We start from the raw sequence: 21339 nt of genomic DNA, 5'->3' as shown, positions 1-21339 counted from the left end.
TGCACATGCCTCAAACTTGGAAGAAGGCCGGCAACATACATGTATGTTGTTGTGTCTGCATTTGCCGCCCGCTCGCAGTATATTTACTGTGACTGGGTCAGCAAGTGGTTAGGTGACAACTCTCAGGCTGCTGACATTACATCCAAGATGGCAGAGCCCAGCTGCAACCTTAGGTTTTGATGTCTAGACCTCCTGAACAGGACATAACTACCTTCCTTTCATGGCCTCCTGCTCTGTTCAACCGAAGTGAGTAAGGGCTCATTCACACTTGACTTTATTTCTAACTCTTGCCAAATGCCCCTAAGGCGTTTGACAGGCGTTAGACAGGTGTTTGGAAAGCGTTTCTAACGCTCCTCAAACCTCCCAAAACGCAGTATGCACGGTTTTGAGGCGGTTCATAGGCGTTTGCTAAGCTTTAAAACCGCACCCCAAACTCCTATAATGAAGTTAAATGGTATTAACGCTCCGCAAACGCCTGGCAGGTGTTTCCGGAGCGGCACCATAGACTTGAATCGGAGGCTTCAACTCCTCCTGACTCGACACGAGGCGTCAGTTTTGGCGCAACACAACGCGCCACGAACGCTTCCGTGTGAAAAGCACTGTGTGCTGCCATGTGCAGAATTTTCATAGGCGTTAAAAACGCTTCCCAAATGCCTGTCTGACACCTGCTGACACAGCTAGTGTGAACGTAGCCTAAAAGCTTACACGGGGCTATGTCCTCTGTTGTGGCAGAGGTGACTGGGCTGGTGATGTCACATGAAGTGATTCACATGATTCTTTATACTATGAAATATTTCCTTTGGTTCCCAGATAAGGATGGAGCAGCAGTGCTGTGAAAGGCAAGTATTTGTTGCAGGGATGGGGGAATTAAAGCAAACCTGTTGCTCTGCCCTAAATGGGAATAGCATTTTTAAAGCAATTTTTGTTACTGTATTTATTTTGAGATTGTAGAATAGAGGCTTTTGTAGGTCACTGCAATCATCCAACTTCTCAGTTTCACACAGGAATAGGAGCTCTCTAGAGGGAGTAGAAAGACCCAAAGACTTGCATTGTGAAGAGGGGCAGTACACCACAATCCATGCCAGAAAATCCTGTGTATTTAGTCAGCATGTAAGTATCAATTATGTCATATAAGAAAAGACCTGGAGAATTATTTAAAAACTTTAAGAAGGGGTGGGGTGGGGGTCACTGTATTTGCAAATTCTAAGAAAGAATATGGAGTTATCCTACTGGTTGAACTTAGCTCTCTAGTAGAGGTGTATGAATCACAAGAGTGGCTGGAAAAAACACAAATCCTTTTGCAGATAGAAGAGTTAACGAATGCATATTTCAATTGTGTTTAGCAGTTTCCCTGGAGTTCAGCTGTAAAAGGAAAATAAGCACATACTACTAAAAATCAATGGGATCAGCACAAACAGGAAAAAAAAAGTGAACTTACTGTTTGAAACCTGTACAATTTAGGGTGAAAAACAGCATGGAAGAAATCGATCACACAAGTCGTGATATGTCTATTTGGCTCATCACAGAAGAGTAAATCGAATGCGATTTTACAAGCTTTTCTGGGCTGTAATCTCTCAGAAGACTTCGAATGATGTAAGCAGTAAGGTTTTAATATAGCATGTGTCATTTAAACAAGTGGAATAATCAGATTTGATTTGTGTTGCACAATGGTACATTTTGATGGCTTATTTCTGTCCCTTCCAGTAACACCTATAAAATGAGAACCATCACTGGGATAGTGAGTTATGTGGGGAGGTCATCAGGAGACCCGACAAGCCACCACTTTAATACAAGAGGGGGCAGCTCGCGGTTAGGCTCACATTAATCTAAAATGGATTACAGACTTCATCGTTGTATTGCTCTTGTAATGGACTGTGCGTGAAATGTGTCTTGACTTTATACTGACGCTGCAAAGCCTTGCATCTTCCCTGGAACTGCTTAGCCATGCCAACCATTCTGGAGAGGCACCAACGGACTAGATTAAAGGAAAACCTCAAAGTTATTACTTCTACTGCCTCACAAATGGTACAGAAGAAAAAGATGTCACATTACAGGATATTATCCGGTTTTCTACCTAATATTGAATTTTTACTTCTATGCACACTCTTGCAGCTTGAGTAACCCATTGGCCATCTTCATATCCCTCAGACTGCAGTGGCATGATCACCCTACCTCTGACTCCCACAAAGTAGATCTCCAGATGGGTCAGAGAAGTGTTAGGTTTGCTTCATTTTCTATAATGTAGGTAAATATTCAGCAGGGAAGGTAACTTATAAATGCTAAGAGCATGTACTGCACTGTGGAGCCTAGTGCAGAGAGACAATGCAACTTGCTGACCAAAGTAACACATGTATGATTTAAATCATCACTGTCACCCAATGGCCAAAAGAAAGAACACATTGGAGAAGCTGAAGAAATTGCAACAACAGAGCACAGACTCATCAGTGTTGGAGCCAGGCAAACTGAGGGGTAAGTGTCCCTTGACAAAGTATGCCTTACATAACTTGCAAACTATCAGATTTTTTTTCTGCAGCTCTCATCAGCTTATTTCCTTTAAAAAGTATTGAGAGAAGACTTGGGGAGCAGTGGGTGGGTGGCATGCCGAGGGAAGCCTATCTGGCCACATAAGGGTTTATATATGGCCATTGTTTATGGAGCATCATGTGCAGGCGGAAAGAGGTGTCTTACTTTTAGTTTTAAGCAAAGCGGAACTAAAAACTCTCAAACGCCATATTATGGCTGTAGAAAGAGGAATGGGCCCCCACCACTGCACACCTCACCCGGCTTGAGTGGTTAGCAGGTAAAAGCAGCCTCAGCTCTATTCAACCAAGCCATTTCCCCAACATGTTTCGCCCCACCCCCGGGGTTTAATTTCGGAGATCCTTCATGATTAAGTCTCAGGGGGCTGGGTGAAACATGTTGGGGACATGGCTTGAACAGAGCTAAGGCTGCTTTTACCTGCTAACCACTCCTGCCGGGTGAGGTGTGCAGCGATCGGGGTATCTCTTCCGATTTCGACAGTGTGCTCTGGGTTCGAGTGGGGACCACTAAGCATTTATTGTGGGACGTGTCATAGCTATTAAAGTCAGCCTAAAATTATGTAGTCTAAAAAATTTTCCCTCCCAACACCTATGCTGACTAACCTGTGCAAGACAAAAAAAAAAAAATGTATATACTTACCCATTTTCAGCCCCCTCCAGTCCAGTCACATGATCCCGTGCCAGCCAGCGATGACAGGTAAAGCCTGGAGCTGTGACATCACATATAAACTCCTGTGTCCCAGCCATTGTTAGCACACTCTCCTGCAGCCACTGCTTGCCGACACAGGGGAAGCAGACTGGGGAAAGCTGAAATTAAGTATATACATCTTGTTTACCCAGGTTAGTCAGCATACGTGTGCATAAGTGTTAGGAGGGGATATTTGAGACTAGTTTAGGATGGATTTCTGCTTTAAAGTATTTTTTTAACCACTTGCCCTCTGGAAGATTTACCCCCCTTCATGGCCAGGCAATTTGTTTGCTATATGGCGCTGCATTATGACAATCGCGCAGTCATACACCACTGTACACAAAGGAAATTTATATTATATTTTCACACAAATCGAGCTCTTTTGGTAGTATTTGATCAGCACTGGGTTTTTTTATTTTTGCACTATAAAACGAAAAAAAAAGAAAGACAGAAATTTTGAAAACAAATACACATTTCTTTTTGCTAAAAAAATATCCCATTGAGAAAAAAAAAATCTTCATAAATTTAGGCCAAAATGTATTCGGCTATAGGTCTTTTGTAAAATGTCTATGTATAAATACGTGATTTGCCACAGCGTGGCCATCCTGTAGCAGTGAAGCTGCTATAGGGCGGTTGTCACATGGTTAATGTGACTAGATGTTGGCATACAGTGAATTAAAGTTGGTACACAGCATTAGGACACCAGAAGGCAGTTACAAAAAATGTACTGATTATCCATCCATGAATACATACATACATCAAATCCCCATAAAAGTTTTTTTTGTTTCTGCTGTTACTAAAGCAAGTAAAGAGTTCCTAGAAAAAAAGATTTGCCAACATGCCAATTAACCTTAAATCACTATATAATTAACATTTCTAAGTGCTGCACGACACCAGTACTTATGATACAAGACAAAATCTATGCTATGGCCAGACAGGACTAGGTGACATTAAAGGGAAAAATACAAATACACAGGGAATCTACCATCGGTGATTCGAGAAGCTTAATACATAAAATATGTTTTTAACTGCAAGCTATAAATACTTCAGAAACACTAAAAGATAGTGGTGATTTCTGATTATTGCAATAATGAAAGGCCAGGCATGTTCAAAGCACAATGTGCAACCAGATGTGAAGATACTTGCATGTAATGGATGCTGCCACAAACACTCCTAAAGGATAACTCCAGGCCAATAAGACGGCCGACTAGGGGAAGAGGAGAAGTCTTGCCTCTACATCCTAATACCATCTATTCAAACCCTGCACACCAAGACCTTCCTTCAGAAGCTTTTCTAGTATCTGCTGTCCCAGTTTTCTAACACATAAGAAACAGTGCCGACAGTAAGTACCACATGGTGTGCAGACCTTCATGCAATTGAACCACAAAAAACACATTAAGTGTTGGCAATTCCTTTTAGTTGCAAATAATTCCACCAAACCCAGAGAATGTTCTTTTTTGGAGCACCCATCTTCTAAAGGTTGTAATTGTTTATCCCCCCCTACAGATTCTTCCCAAAATGCCTTTCACCATCTTACAAGGAGACTGAATGGAGCCATATATAAAAGTCTCTACAGCCACACTTCTGTAGAACCTTTCAGGTACTCGTGATCTCTGGGCACTGGGTATTATGTTATGCACTGAGGTGGAAAAGTCTGTCAAGCAGAATGACTTGAGGCAGAAGTCTAGATTTGCAAGGAGCATGTTCCCAAGTTAAAGAGGTCCCTGCGTAGAAGACAGCATTTTTACTTACATGTAATGGTAGAAGTGCAGGAACCTCCAGAGGACGGCAACAGCAGAATAAAACTTTAAAAATGCAGACATCACCTGATACTCTTGGTTCAACAATCCAACCCATTCTATAGCTGCCCACAGACATAAAATGACAGTCACACAATCCAGCCATTATCAGGTGACCATCTCATATCTACAGGGTGAGGCAGGGCCTTCCCCAGTAGCCTGCTCTCTGGGGAAATAGGCTGATTAGACAAACTGAATGTTCATGCATCCTTTGTAATGGTGTAGCCTGCCTGCCCAATTTACATATAAAGAACTATGGGCACCCTAACGTCAAGTAATTTATCCTCAAAAGCATTCTTTTGGTACTTTCAGAACGTAGAACTGCTTTTGCTTAAAAATGGCAAAGAATACAAGTTATATATTGTGTAAGAAATTTAAATGACTTTTAGCAGATGGATAAACAATGACCACCTAAGTAAGCAAATTACTAACTGTATAAGAGAGAGGTGGTAAGAACTTTGCCCATCTTCTTATATTAGCATGACCCACCACAATCTTCCCTCCCAATAGCACTAATATTAAAAACTATGTTCCCTTCTTTAAACAAAGTTAGAACAAGTCGCTCCTGCAAACATTTCTTTTACAACTTGCCGAGATTGTGGGATACAAGTCACCTACCACTCACCAAATTCAATCTTTAGATACAATCACTAAAAGTGATGCTCAGCCATGTTGCTTATAACCATCATCCTTCAAGTGAAACATTAGTGAAAATAAAAGCTAGAAGATAGCAGGAAACGCTTTCCTTATATTCTAGATTTCTTTTTAAGCGTACACTGCCTGTGGGGAATATTGGATGACCATTCTTGACATCCTACAGATGAGTACCTGGCTGGTGTAACTTCTGCAGGCAAGCCTTGGGGACAACTCCTCTCTAAGTAGCCCCCAAAACGTACCACTTGGAAGAAAGCAATTTTACACCAGAAGTCAGCATAGACATACCTGATACTTATACATTGGTGGATACGGCAGAATGTCTCAAATATAAAAAGTCTGGCGTTTTCAATAAAATCTTCTAGGCAGGCCACAAGAAAGAAATCATTCACCAGCACCTAAGGGAAAGATAGGTTTGGAAGTTAAAATTATACAAGTTAAAAAGAATCTCTATTAAAACTATAATTACACTCTGCACTTCTTAGAGTAGATGCTTAAAAATATATATGACATATTTGAGAAGAAAATTACTCTGGAACCCCAATAGTAATTACCCCAATACTGTGTTTGGGAAGTGTTTAAAATATAAAACCTTCCATAGAACTGTACAGAAATAGGGCACATAGGTCCTCAAAAGGATCGTGTGTGAGGCTGAGACTCAAAGTATCATCCAACACAAAAATTAGACTACCTCTCCTGTCATCGAAAAGACTCAAATTCTTTCTTGGTTATGAAGACACAGCAGCACCTAGATGATGTCCAACGGAGTCCTAAAAAGCAGACCTACCTGAGGTGGAATCCAACAACGCGGGATGAACCATCTGTTCTGGAATACCAGAAAGCAGTCAACTGGCAGATCCACTGTGTATATAGACCACTGTTCAACAAATTCTATCTCAAAGGGGAACAGTTCCAACACACAGACCTGTGAAGCCCAGGATACTACAGAGGGCTTCCAGTCAGCATAGATGAGTACTTTGAACAGCGGATATAATGGAAAGGTCTTTACAGCCTTACGAGCTCCGAAAGACCCAAGGCTGAAGACAGCAGGCTGATGCTCCAAATGTACGGCAGTGCGCACAGCATCAAATAAGGGTCAAAACATCCTCTTAATTTTGAGGTGAGACTAGGAGACTGCACAGCCTTAAAAACATCAGAGATAGACTGTGGGGACAGTTGGATAGAGATGGTTTTACGTCCTCAGGGAAAGTTAGGCGAGTGTGAGCTGGGGTCACCCATAGCAGTGGGACTGTCCCTTGTGTGTCTAGATACAGACATATTGGGGTTGATTTACTAAAACTGGAGTGTGCAAAATCTAGTGCAGCTGTGCATGGTAGCCAATCAGCTTCTAACTTCAGCTTGTTCAAGCTTTGACAAAAAAAAACCCTGGAAGCTGATTGGTTCCTAAGCGAAGCTGCACCCGATGTTGCATTCTCCAGTTTTAGTACCTTAAACCCACCGTGACCACATGGCAGTGATGCAACTAGACTCAAGGTATGAGACAAGGCACTCATAAACCCAGGCAGTCAGTGACTAATGGAGTTTGGGTGACCAGAGAAGACTAGTGTCACTGCAGGTGGGCATTAGGAACTGAGGGGAGACTGGACTTCCACATGGTTCTTCTCATAACAGCAGCAGTATGAAAATGCTTCTTCTACTTTCAATGGTGGGAAAGAGCATGCGTTCCACGCTCCAACCAGTGGATTGTGTCTGCACTCAGTCCCTCAGCATTAAGCCTGTGTGAGGGCACAGGCAGTAGTGGTAAATTTGAAAAGAGTGCAAACCATGCTCCCAGTGCTCAGCTCAATCAGCCTACTCAAAGTGATTCTTCACAACAGACAGGGAACGTACTGACGGCAAAGCCACAGCTCTGGATTTGATCAGGAACATGCTTTTACCAACTTTCACCAATCCTCAATTGTCTGGGAAGCAACACAAGCAGAAGGCAGAAATGCCTGAAGGTCACATTCCAGGCTAGCCCTGCAAATTTCTGTGCAGCGGAATCATGGTAGGGTACTCCATAGTCAGGCTGCGCAAAGGCAGATCTGTATAGTTGCCTGGCTCAAGCAGCAATGTAAAGATACTCCATTGAAACCAGCAGAAGAAATCCAGAAATAAAATGGCTGGCAAAACTTGGACATCTTTTCTTCATCTCTGCTAAGAAAAGTCTATCTTCCTAGGATGATTAGAAAAAATGCCAGGGTAGAGGAGGGGGTTATCCTGGGCAGGCCTACAGTATTTTTTGTTTTGCCAGTGACCAATCCTCCTGCAGGCAACACTATAAGCCGACAATACCATAATGAGAAAACATTTTTGTTTGATTTTTGTGGTTGGATAACAAACCCCTTCACTAATGCTTATGTGACCAAAAGCCGGTCTTCAAGCTTGCACCCCACTGATCAACTGTTTACCAAAAGGAGCACTTCAGTCTTCGATGCGCAACTTATAAACAATATCCTTTTAACACATGGCAAAGAGTTGACCATCATAGGTCTGACCAGAGAAGGTATGATTTCATTAGTGTGGATGACAGGAGCAAGATGAAGGATGGGGTAGGAGCGATTCCTAAAACTCACAGCTAAGCCTTATCCAAACATTTTAATAGAAAAAGGTAGGTCTGAGAAACAACCACATTTGCAAAATAAAGTACATCAGAACATTTAATATATTTATTAAACACATTTCAAGATCAGGTACATTTTAAATCCCACATTCTCGTCAAGCCAAATTTCCACAGAACACTAGTAAAGTTAGAGGTTTAATAAGCAGGCTAGTTGTAATAAAAAAAATAAAAAAAATCAGCCAATTCACTACAGAAACTAATACACAACATATTTGCCACTTCTAAGTAGTGTTGAAGATGCAGACTATTCATATTCAAATGCAAACTACATTCAGATGTGACCTATGTGTATTTGATTGTGAAACTGTCTCTGCTGTTGCTCTGTACATCTTTGGGGATGGTGGAAGTTGCAGCGCAATTGCTCAAAAAAGAAAAAAAAAAAAATTTGCACAAAAAAAAAAAAAAAGAAAAAAAAAATTGATCTTCAAGCAGATTAAAGGTTAATGTGCTTGATAGACATATCTTATATACAGCATGGTCACGAGCAAGTGACTGTTTGTGATCCTCCATATTCTACCCATATGACTCAACACGCCATTAGTAAGTTTGTTATAGTGCCCTCCACTTCAATAACTTGTGCTTAATTACTACCAAGAATGCATAACTGCCCCCCTGCGTGCCTCTGATTTATACTGTAATTTTACTGTGTGAAAAGAACTGCAACAAACGTTCAGCTACTTCCTTCCCCGACTGGTCACCATTATTAACAACCCTGCTAATTAAAGTCATATGAAGCAAGGTAGTTATCCTATCACATCAAAGCAGGGACAGATTGCTACTCAGCACACCTATCTTGTAGACAGACACTCCCACGTGAGTAAAGCTAGACAAGATAACCGATTGCTGAGCTTTGAACTGATCAGACAAACATACATTTCCAATTTGAGATCATACATTGCTACTGTGTGAACACGTAAATTATTCCTAAACTGCTTTATAAGGGTGACTTGCTATAAATGGACACAAATGAGCCTCGTCAGAGATGCACAATAAAAAAACAAAAAAACAAAAAACCATTTGACATTTGCAAGTTTTAATCACACCGGAGTCATTTACTGGTACACACCTGACTTTCAGAAAGCATCATACACTGCTTACAATGACTGGTAACAGATGACAATGTACATTCCGGAACTATTTTTAGCCTCGTCTTTTTTTTTTTTTTTTTACCAAAGTCAGTTTTTAGCACCAAAAAGAAGGAATTTTATCATAATGGAGCAAAAAATCTCCACATCAAACACCATCACATTTAAGTATTCAAAGAGAGTATAAATGGTAAGCTTTAAAATGAACATGTGCCTTGCCTATGCAGAGCAAAGAAAAGGGATCATTTTTAAAACTACCTCCCAAGGAGCACATACGGTTCTTTCACTTCCCTATCACTCTGTTCAGTTGCTGAGGGTAGAATCCACCACCCGATGCACTTAGAGAAGTTCACCTTCAGTAACATGTTACACCCATATTTAGGGTACAACCTGTAACTAAATGAGCAGCCCACACACCCCTCCAGGCCCCCGCTGTGACATTGGGCAGGGGATCTTCTGTTCTGTGAATGGGAGAAATACAAGTACTAGCACCCATTGTGGCTGACGGCTTGTAGCTCGCAATGAATTACCAGGGCACTGATGAGCGCTCATTGATCTTGATAGTTCATTGATCTTTCCTGTCATTCAGTAGCTGCCTGCTTGTACGAGGTACAGGCAGACAGCTACACTGGCACTCTGCAGGAACCTGAGATTGCACCCACAATGTGTTGATCATGGAGGCAAAGCTTTGCAGGCTAGATAGATACTAAGATGTGCAATTATTATTTTTAAAAAGGTGAACTTATCCAATAAAATAGAACTTTACCTTAAAGGGGAACCTACGCTTTATGCCGCCCTCTTCTTCCTTTGGCATTTTTTTGGGGGAGCAGGTACCTAGTTTGGCAGGTACCCACTCCCACTTCTGGTCAGATTCCCTAGATGATTCCACCAGACGTTCAGCTCCCTCTCTGTCATTCTAAGACATGTCTTCAAGTCCCAGCAGGCTGCGGGACCATTCAAATAGCCCAGTATGGCTTACACATGCACAGTAGGAAGCCAGCTGTGAAGCCACAAGGGAGTCACAACTGGCTTCCCACACTAAGGTTAAATTCACACTTCAGCAATTTGTAGCTTGAAGCTCCAAAAATGCGCAAACTTAAAAAAAATCAATTGTTCTCTATGGTGCCTGCTTGTGCGATCAGGTGTGAACAGGCACCATAGAGAACTGATTGTCTTTTTACGTTTGAGCGCTTTTGGAGCTTGGAGCTTCAAGCTAAAAATCTCTCAAATGTGAATCCAGCCTAAACATGCCGACACCAGGAGTTTGTAGAACCAGCCCGGTGAAGACAGCGCTGAATCCCTCAGCAGGCAATTTTTTATTTTTTTTTAAAATAAGGCATCATCTACACTGTATGTAACTGTTGACTTTTAATGTTTTTCAGCGTGATTAACTGCTTTAAAGTGGAACTTCACACTCTAAATCAACATTGACTATTTTAAATCCTTATGCTGCTAAGATTAGTCTACAGATAGGGAAGTATATTAAATTTACTTGTTTTAAACTCTTTTTACATTTCTTTAGTTACTTCCTAGTTTCCATGCCTAGGCAAATAATTTCATACACCCCAGGAGTCTTCAGGAGGGGTGTTCTCACCTAAGGACACCCTCATGCCTACATGCCTAAACTAAGGGCAGATGGATTCCAGATAGTAACTGCTACATTAATCATCTGCCATTACTTAAGATGGCCATGGCCAGTAACCCTTTTCTGAACGATTTAAATCATTCAGAAAAATTATTTCTGAAAAAGTAAAAAAAAAATCGGCAAAATAAAGCATGGATGGATGGGGGAATTTGCTTTGAATATAAAAAATAAAAAATCACTTTTGGTTTGAGGTGCTTAGATACAGTGTAGTTCTGCTTGAAGTTGTACCTCACACAGTATATGGACTCTCCTCATGTGACTGGGTGAGTCACATGCTCCAGCAGTCACAATGGGTGAGTCACATGCTCCTTCATACATAGAAGTACTGGGTATTATCACTACCAGAAGCTGAATGGAGCAGACGGGGAGAAAAAATAAAAAGGAATGTGCTGTTAGGGAGAGGGTGATTAAAGCAGGTTTTTTGCTCTGCCTCCTACGGGCAAATCATAGGCTTGCTATAAAGGAGCACTAGCGTAGTATGACAACTCTGTCTACATTGTCCTCCACATACATCTGGACCTTGCCTCCTTAAAGCTACTTCCCCGTTATCAGATATTTTATGTGTTTTTGAATCTAAAGAACAGGAATTGCAAAGTCCAGTATAGGACAAGATTGGTGGATCAGAGCCACAGGGTTCATTCACTGCCAAAACGGACTCATGAAGCAAGCCTTCAAAAGCACAACACCTCTGACAAAATAGAGAGACTCTTGAAATGGGTCACTACCAGGGGGTGCCCTGTTTTTCCAACAATACAAAATGTACAGAAAAATCTTAAAAGTTATGCTTTTGGTGTTTTTGACACATCTATCCATCAACAAGCTGCATCTTGAATCATCAGCTTCCAAAAACTGATCTTCAGTATCTCTTTAATATTGGGCTTTTGTGAAAGGACAGGCTTTTCTATGGCACTGAGAAACCAAAATATGTCACCAAGGAAAATCTGAAAGATGAAATGCACTTACCGACTCGCACTCTCTTAACTTCTTTTGCGCCCCATCAAAGTCAAAATTCACATATAAACACTCAACAAATTCAGTTATTGGATCCTTGTAGGTGTAGGATTCCTAAAAGGTTAAATAAAACAGTATTATAGGAAGCAAGAATATGTGTTCCCTTCATTCCTCAACAGGTATTCCCCATGTAACAGCAATAAATACCCAATCCCTTCAATCTCCAACCACCTCCTCCTGCAGTTTTGCTATGTTCTCCATTGCAAAGTAACAAAGCCTCAGTGACCACAACACGAGTGTCAAGTTGACAGAATGCTCTTGCTGCTAGAATCCCCCTGGATATATAAGTGGGTACAACTGTGAGCTCTGTGGGTGTAAGCTAGTTATATACTAGAGGAAAGCCAACCCATCTGCTGAATACATTCCACACAAACGTAATGATGGCACAAAAACAGAGTTTGTTGCATAAATTCTTTACTGCACTTTAACATCCAAAATACTTAAACTGGTTATAAAGGCAAAAGTTTAACTTTAATTCACTCTCTGCATTAAGGAAAAAAAAACGAAACAAAAAACACTTTCAAAAGCTGTTCCCTCAGCCCCGTTAAAGAATTACCTGAACCTGATCACGATCCAATGTTGTGCTTGCCTGCAGCAGCCCCCCCCCTCCCCTTTCTCAAAGGAGAAATAGCGGCAGCGGGAGCCATCTGGGCAGATTTACAAAAAAACTTGCGCACCTGTCTATGGTCTATGGTAACCATTCAGATTCTAACTTCAGCTTGTTCATTTAAGCTTTGACAATTAAACCTGGAAGACGACTGGTTTCTAGGCAGAGCTGCACCAGATTGTGCACTCTCCAGATTTAGTAAATAACCCCCATAGGCTCCTGCTGCTGTCAGTCAAATCATGTGAATTGAGAGCAGAGAGGCGGGGCCAAGCTTCGCAGTGTGTATCTATGGATGCACACAGCCTGGCTAAGGATAGAATCTGCACAAGTGCCCCAAAGCAAGCAGATTGCTATGGAGGCACTCAGAGAACAGGAAAAACTAAGATCAGTGGCAGGGGGACCCCCAAAGAGGCGGTTTGGGCTGTTCTGTGCAAATCCACTGCATAGAGCAGAAAAATGTATCAGATTTATTATTTTCCAAAAAAAAAAAAAAAGGAGAAGCTTACAACCACTTAAATCCTGTTTTTGCCTAATTAATGCATACTCGGATTACGAGAAGTGCTAGTTGATGAGAAACTCACCAGAAATGCTAAGCATTCTGAATATACCACCTTGAAGTGCAATAAAGAAAATTTAACAAATGTCGGTTTTAAGCCATCATCTATTATGTGTGGACCAGACAAGATGACAATTGCACAAGCTGGATATGCACTTGCAGAATGGACCAATCCAGGAGAGGTGGCTGGCTGTTTTCCATCTGCTGAGCAGCTGGATGGTATAGATTTGGCCTTAAACGGCTACACCAGTCACACAGGCAGACTGTACAGTTCACCAGAGAAGTATATGTGCTATGAAAACAATGTTGCTGTGACTATACTAAGGTCCCGTTCTGGACCATTCCATGTAAGTGCTGTGAAAACATGATATGTTGAGTTTTTTCTCTTTCTGGATCATCAAAAGCACAATTTACACACTACCATATGTTCAGTCCTTTTACAAGAATTTGTAAACTATAGCCAACAAGGATATAAAGCCCATCACTGTAGAATATAAAAATCACATATGAAGAAATAATTGAAATGTATGAAAACTGAATACCGTATCACCAAATTTCGCTATTCAAGTTTAAAGATTCTTTCCAGTAACACCTATACTTTCAGGTTTAGGTAGAGCCATACGTACATCTAAATGGGTCTGTAAAAGCAGAAACCCAGCTCCCACAGGCCAGCCTTCCATGGGGCCTTTATCTGCCCTAGTTTGAAAAAGTATATAGGTAAATAAAGGGGAGCACTTCTCTTTCAACAGAGAAAAAAAAGTCAGTCTGGATTATGGAAACACTAATAACCCAATTACAATGTTCTGTACAAGTCTGCACACAGGTGGAAGCTCACTTACTTGCTGAATTACTTTAACCAAATCTTTCAGAACTTGACGTCTCTTTCTCACATCTTTGTTGGTGATGACGGCTGTGGTCAGGTACCGAAGGATATGTGGGCACATAGTCTGAATGGCATTTAGGTACCTAAAAAAAATACAATATAACTCTAGGATCAATTTGAAATAGATTTAACTGAACAGGGAGGGGAAAAAAAAGAAACTGACATAAATCCCCATTTTTCTTTAATATTTTTGGGTGTCAAACAAATTCAGTAATGCCTGTTCATATAGCGCCACCAGTCTATGTCTACATGAGGCAACACGGACAACCTTACTGCAGTTACTCCGCTGTCTGACAGGTGTGGATCATGGATTGAGCTGTATTGCTTAAAGTTCACCTTTCAACAAAAAATAACAAATGCACATTTTTTTCATAGCATGTTACACCCTGAATAAACTCACCATTAGCAACATGTTACACCCGTGTTTAGGGTTATTAATCGCTAGTCCTTTCACCCCGAGTCACCGCCGTGATAAGTGAGGCTCTATTCCCCACAGCTGCTGTCATATTTAAAAACAGTGATCTATAAATGAATAAACTACAAGTCCCGTCTTCTACTGCAGCAGATGGACTTGTAGTTCACAATGGTCTATGAGAGCACTGATCAGCACCCTTGTAATCCACTAACACTTCCTGCAGCTCAGCAACGATCTGCCTTTACAGAGGTACAGGCAGAGAGCTGTGTGAAGTGTCTGCAGGAGCCTGACATTGCACCCATGATCTACTAATTATAGGTTCAAAGCTCTGCAGGCTCCTGAGAAAAAATAAAATACACATGCACATTATTTACATCAGGCTTGTCCAACCTGCAGCCCAACACAAAATCTTAAAATTTGATGAAATGATTTTTTTTTAAATTTTTTGGCAAAAATGGGTTTACACTTTGCGAACACATGTGGCTGAATTAAAATTGGACAACGCCTTTACTGGACTTTTAGAAGTTTTATCTTCCCAAAGAAAAAAATTCCACCTATTACAATCACGCCTTATTTTTTAATTTTCTGGCAGCACCTATATTTGTGAGCAACTATTTTCATGGATAAAGCACAGGAAGGGCAAAACTAGGAAGCAAAATACCCGATGAGCACCCTGAGAATTAATTGAGAATTGCTACTATATCCTCTGAACCGTTACAGTGTCAAATATCACACTAGTTTATGTTGCCCTCTTTTCCAATAAAAAAAAATTACAAAAAAATGAATTTTTACTCAGATTGGTACATTATCTATATCAGTGATCATTAAATTGACAGACTTTTTCTGCTCATCAGCTATCTTTATTGTTGGTGTATTTTATGTGCGGGCCAAGACAATTCCTCTTCTTCCAAAGTTTCCCAGGAAAGTCAAAAGGTTGGACACCCCTGATTTACACAAAGGTGAGCTCAGCCTTTAACTGTAGTGTAGTCTGCAAGGAAGCCAAGGACCTGGATATGATGTGTGCCTGAGGATAACCTGAATCACAAGAATAACTGAACAGAGTAGACAAATCCTTTGGCAAGCAAGACAGTTCTCATACATCTATTTCAAGCGGATTGCCTGGAGGTAAGCTTTAATGATTCTTCTATAAGGCATTTAAATTGCTCTTGCTGAATTTAGAAGTATCTCATTTAGAAAACCTGACTATGACAATATCATGCAGAACACCAAGTACAACATTTATCCTAGAAATAAAAGCCAAATGTGACCCTGATGCGTTTCAGTAGCATGTGGACATCTGTACGAGCGTGTTTTCTTTTCTCGCTCTAGCAGACAAAACGCTGATGGCAAACAGATGTTCCGTGAACTGGATTGCTTATAGAGAAGGCCCCGAACTTTGATGTGCAGCTGTAATTCCTGGGCAGCACGCGCTCCATGCAAGTATTGAGCCTAGTCAGGTAGAAAAATGCCATAAACTGGAGTAGCCATGTTACACTAAAATGGAAACAAGGAATCTCGACCACCAGAGCCAGCCACTCCCATCTCCTGTACAGCCCAGTGTTGCAATGAGAGCTGGATAGGCAGAGCAGAGAGCCGATCACCACTCTCTGCTCACTGAAGACCAGGAACTGAGCGATCAGTGGCCTTTCATTGCTCAGGTCTTTAAGGCGGGGGACTGATGCTGCATCTACTTATGTATGAATTTTAGAAAACCTGCACTTCTGTATTAAAGATGAAGTTTAAGGTCACAAAAAAACAAAACACATTCCCTGAAACTGTCTTCCCTTCCTGAACAAAAAACAAATATACAAGAAACACACACCAAAAGGAGAAAAAAAATAAAAAAAGAAGGGCAGACTTGATGGATTACTTGGTCTTTTTCCTGCCTTCATTTTTCTATGTTTTCTATCTAGGTTCCTCAAGTGCTTTGGTCTCATTTCAGTGTAATTATGGCCCCATAGAATATAAAAACATTATCAAAGTAGTGCTACCTAATCGCACTGAAAGCTGGATCAAAATAATACTGCAGCAGTGTAAATCTAGCCTTAAAGTGTTACTAAACCCCGGACCCTGCATTCACTATATCTGGTCTCCCACAGTACACACAACATGGAAATGCAATTATTTTAGTAAATATAAACTGCTAAATACCTTTTCTCATCAGCAGCTAGAGCAGTCTTGCGACTTCTATCAGTGATCAGCAGAGCACTGGTTAAAGCTTGTAGGAGTTCTCTTTCTGCTCTAGGAGAATGCAAAACCCCTGACCTCTGTCTGGACAGTGCTGATTGGCCCTGTGCTGATCACATGCACTCTCCGTAGAGAAAAACAAAAACAAAAGCAACCTCTCTAGCAATACACACTAAACTAAGCGTGTGCAGAATGGCTATGGTTCAGCCTGTCTTATCAAGAGATAAGACGTGGACATGTGAACAAGAGGAGGATCAGAGAAGACAGGATCAAACAGCCTTTTTACACAATGCAGAGGACTAACCCCTTAGGTTCCACAGTGATTATAACAAGCATGCTTTACTGCATATACAGACTGATTTTACTGTTGTAGGTGTAGTAACACTTTTAATTCAATAACATATTCAGTTTGTTTTGCTTAGATAGTTGAGTTCCAATTTAAAATTAGGGTGCAGAATGGGAGTTCTTCCCCAGATCAGTTCTAACCCTTCCATGGCTGTAATGAAGCCAGTCCTGCTTTAGGGGCCACCTAGTGCACACTAGATGCATCCTATTTCCACCCTTTGGCATCTGAGCCCCTACTATTCCCCAAGAAACCAGCAAATGTTTGGACCCACCTAAAACTGAGGAATTGGCTTCAAGTGGACTTGTCTATTAAATGTACTGCTACAATGCGTGTTTGGAATAAATGGGAAACCTATTCTGTCCAGTGACAAACAATAGGAAGGAATAAAACAATCCTTTTCCTGTACGAAGAACATGTGCACACTGCAGGACAGTTGCACAAATTAAATCCAATAGCCACGCATGTGGCCAACGAGTCAAACAAGATGTGAGAATGTTACGATGAAAGTACAACTACCCACGTATCGGCCTCTAACGTTCTTTATAATCAGTTGCTGTTAATCAAAGCTCTATCCATGGCCTGCAGGCAGGAGGATACAAGGAACATTTGTTAGCATTTAGAGGACCAGAAAAAGCCTACCGAGTTGTGAAACAGCAGATGCTCTTTATTTCAAGCTTTCAGACAGAGTTTACAATCATTCACCTAGAACGGACAAGACAAGCTCCTAACATTCCTCACTGGGCTTTAGGAAAACTATGGCTCAGCCATTTCAAGCTGTTTTTTTTTTTTTTTTTTTTTAAGCAAAAGTACAAAAAATAACCACACAACCTATTTTCCAGCAGGTTTCTTTATGAGTATGATAGAGGTTATAGGTCTCCTTTCTCTCTTATTGGAAGACAGACTACTATGTTCTTAGCTCAGTAATGGGCAACCTATTTCATTTAAGGGGCCTCAACTGCAGCCCCTGACACTGCCAATGGGCCACAGAACATGAATGCTATGTTACAGAAAGCTGCCAGAGACTGTAGACATGCAACAGACATTGGTCATAGAATACAGGCATTAGAGAGAAGGCCAGACACTGCAGATATGCTGCAGGAGATGGTCAGAGATCATGCATGACCATAGGAGATGTTGGAGACATGCGTCAGGAGACTAGAGATAAATTACATCAAAGTGCTAGAGATTGCTGTAATACAACTCCTTCACAAATCAATTCTTCCACATTTGTGCCCTTTAACCACTTGGCTACCGAACACTTCCTGCCCAGGCCAATTTTCAGCTTTCAGTGTTGTCGCACTTTGAATGACAATTGCACGGTCATGCAACACTGTACCCATATGACATTTTTTGCATTTTGTTTGAGACAGATAGAGCTTTCTTTTGGTGGTATTTAAGCACTTGTGGGTTTTTTATTTTTTGCTAAACAAACCAATAACTGAAAATTTTGAAGAAAAAAAAAAAGTTTTTTTCTGAGTTTCCGTTATAAAATTTTGTAAATGAGTAATTTTTCTCCTTCACTGATGTGCACTAATGAGGTTGCAGTGTTGGGCACTGATAGGCTGCACTGATGAAGAGGCACTGGTAGGCAGCACTGATGGGCATTGACAGACATCACTGATGGGCACTGAAAGGAAGTACTCATATGGCACTGATAGGAGGAACTGAAAGACAGCACTGACACTGTTAGGCGGCACTGGTTGGCAGCACTCATAGGTGGCACTGATTGGCAGCATTCATAAGCGGCACTGATAGGGCTACACTGATCAATGCCCTGATGATCAGTGTACATGTCCCCTCTGAGGAATGCCAATTACCAGCTCTCCTCACGAGCAGTCAGTGTGACAGCTCATGAGGAGAGGAAAGCCGATAACCGGCATTTCCTTATTTACACGCGATCAGCTGTGATTGGACACAGCTGATCACAACAGAGCTGACGTCATCGGCTCTTTCCGCTGATCAGTGATCCGCTGTGTCCCAGGGACACAGCCCACCACCGATCGCCACGCTGCGCACCCCTGAGGCGCACACGTGCGGTTAGAGTGGGAGGACGTCATATGACTTCCTCCCAGAATGAGAGAACTACTGGCCATCCGTCATTTTCTTATATGGCGGGCAGGAGGCAGTTAAAGGCTCACTCACATTGGCACAGATCTATACAGTGTGTTTGTGCACACAGGAGTAACAGATGTTCCATACAGCTGCAGTCAGCAGGTTGTTAAAAAATTAATAACAGGCTGACAGATGCAGCAGATGTTTGGGTCTTCTACAAGTATTTACGTCCGTACAGTGACTGGTGCATGGCACTGGGCACAGATAGACTGCATCCAGGGCCACATATCTGTCTCTGTATGGACGTAAATGCTCGCATTTGCAGGAGGATCTGAAACAAGAAGTTCCTGACCAAGATTTTTTAATAGGCTGTACAATACACCTGTCACTCGCCGATGCATAAACACACGCTCTATGGGCCATCGTACACTACACAGGAATACCATTATTTTTTCACATTTTACAGAATAAAAATTTAAAAGTAATTCTTCAAAACAGACATTGTTTCAATGAAAATATGCCACAGCAGATGATACAGAGGAGGCTTTTTCTGCTCTTGAACCAGCACCTCTTACAATGGAGAACTGGGGAATGACAATTTATACAGCTGGATGGGCTCTTTAGCTGTCCCAGGTCACAGCTCTGCTGAGAGATTTCTTACAAGGCAAGACTTGTATGATAAAATACATCTCTTTCAAGCTTTATTCAGTATGTTTTCAGATTAAAAGTCAGAAATAACCAGGATTAGCACATTTGAGACCTGTCTGCATCTTAATTCAATTTGAGCAAAGTTCTTTTCACAATAGAGTTAATGTAATTCAGCTGTAACCGGAGTTAACTGAGCTTTCACCAAAATGTCCAAACCATTAAAGTGATTGTAAACTTTAGGAATGAATATGAACAAAACATATCCCTCTAGTGTGTACTTGTCTCAGTCCAGAGCACTAAGTGTCATTTCTGTCTGCTGCCACCTTCCTCTGCAATCAACATGAGTTACTTCCAACAAGTTTTCATGACACCAAGAGAAAAATGGTGACGGGGACAACTAGAGCTTCCCAGAGTGCAATTTCAGCTCCCCGCCCCTGGCTTTTCAAAGCCGAGAGATCCTGTGTAAATGCGGCACTTTCAACAGATGTAGAGAAGACTACCGATAAACAGGTACAGCTCATGCAGGAGGATAGGTTTCATTTCTGTGTATCACCCGAGGCCAGTCACTTCAGTGAAGTATACAGATGTGTTCAAAATAATAACAGTCAGACATCACTAACCTGATCAATCACTATTTTTGGTAGAAATTATATTTACTAGCAGGTGTAGTAGAGTAATAGAAATCCAACAGACCCAACAGTCATGACATGCATGCTGCTGATTCTGTGTAATTGAATCACTAATTGAAAGGGGCATGTTCAGAATAATAGCAGTGTGGAGTTCTATTAGTGAGGTCATTCATTCTTTGAAAAACAGGTGGCGATTATTGCCCTTATTTAAGGAAGGAAGGCAGCAAATGTTGTACATGCTGGTTACAGTGCATTTCTCTCTGAAATCCTGATGAAAATGGGTCCTTCCAGACATTGTTCAGAAGAACAGCGTACCTTGATTAAAAAGTGGATTGAAGAGGGGAAAACATAAAAAGAAGTGCAGAAAATGATAGGCTGCTCAGCTAAAATGAGCGCAAATGCTTTAAAATGGCAACCAAAACCTGAAAGATCTGGAAGAAAAACCACCATTCGAATGGATAGAAGAATAGCCAAAATGGCAAGGACTCAGCCAACAATCAGCTCCAGGAAGATCAAAGAAGGTCTAAAGTTCCCTGTGAGTACTGTTACAATTAGAAGACGCCTATGTGAAGCCAAGCTATCTGCAAGAAGCCCCCGCAAAGTCCCACTGTTAAAAAAAAAACATGTGCCGAAGAGGTTACAAATTGCCAAAGAGCACATTGACTGGCCTAAAGAGAAATGGCGCAACATTTTGTGGACTGATGAAAGTAAGATTGTTCTTTTTGGGTCTAGTGGCCAGAGACAGTTTGTCAGATGACCCCCAAACACTGAATTCAAGCCACAGTACACTGTGAAGACAGAAGCATGGTTGTGCAAGCATCATGATATGGGGATGTTTCTCATACTACGGTGTTGGGCCTATTTATCGCATACCAGGGATCATGGATCAGTTTGAATACATCAGAATACTTGAAGAGGTCATGCTGCCTTATGCTGAAGAGGAAATGCCCTTGAAATGGGTGTTCCAACAA

General features: G+C 41.3%; 1 protein-coding gene across 1 annotated transcript in view; it reads right to left on the bottom strand.

Moving 5' to 3' along the window:
* Window positions 1-21339, bottom strand: part of EIF3E (eukaryotic translation initiation factor 3 subunit E) — an 88909-nt gene that overhangs the window by 15686 nt on the left and 51884 nt on the right. The window contains exons 8-10 of the mRNA XM_089664455.1: window positions 14048-14174; window positions 11998-12099; window positions 5970-6079 (exon numbers count right to left, since the gene is read on the bottom strand). Coding sequence (XP_089520581.1) covers window positions 5970-6079; window positions 11998-12099; window positions 14048-14174 — 339 coding nt within the window. The remainder of the gene's footprint in view (window positions 1-5969; window positions 6080-11997; window positions 12100-14047; window positions 14175-21339) is intronic.

The sequence above is a fragment of the Staurois parvus genome, unplaced genomic scaffold, assembly GCF_062004578.1.
Source record: "Staurois parvus isolate SC_StPar_1 unplaced genomic scaffold, SC_StPar_1.0 ptg000047l, whole genome shotgun sequence".
NCBI classification, from domain to species: Eukaryota; Metazoa; Chordata; class Amphibia; order Anura; family Ranidae; genus Staurois; species Staurois parvus.
This window is presented reverse-complemented; position numbering and strand designations above follow the sequence as displayed.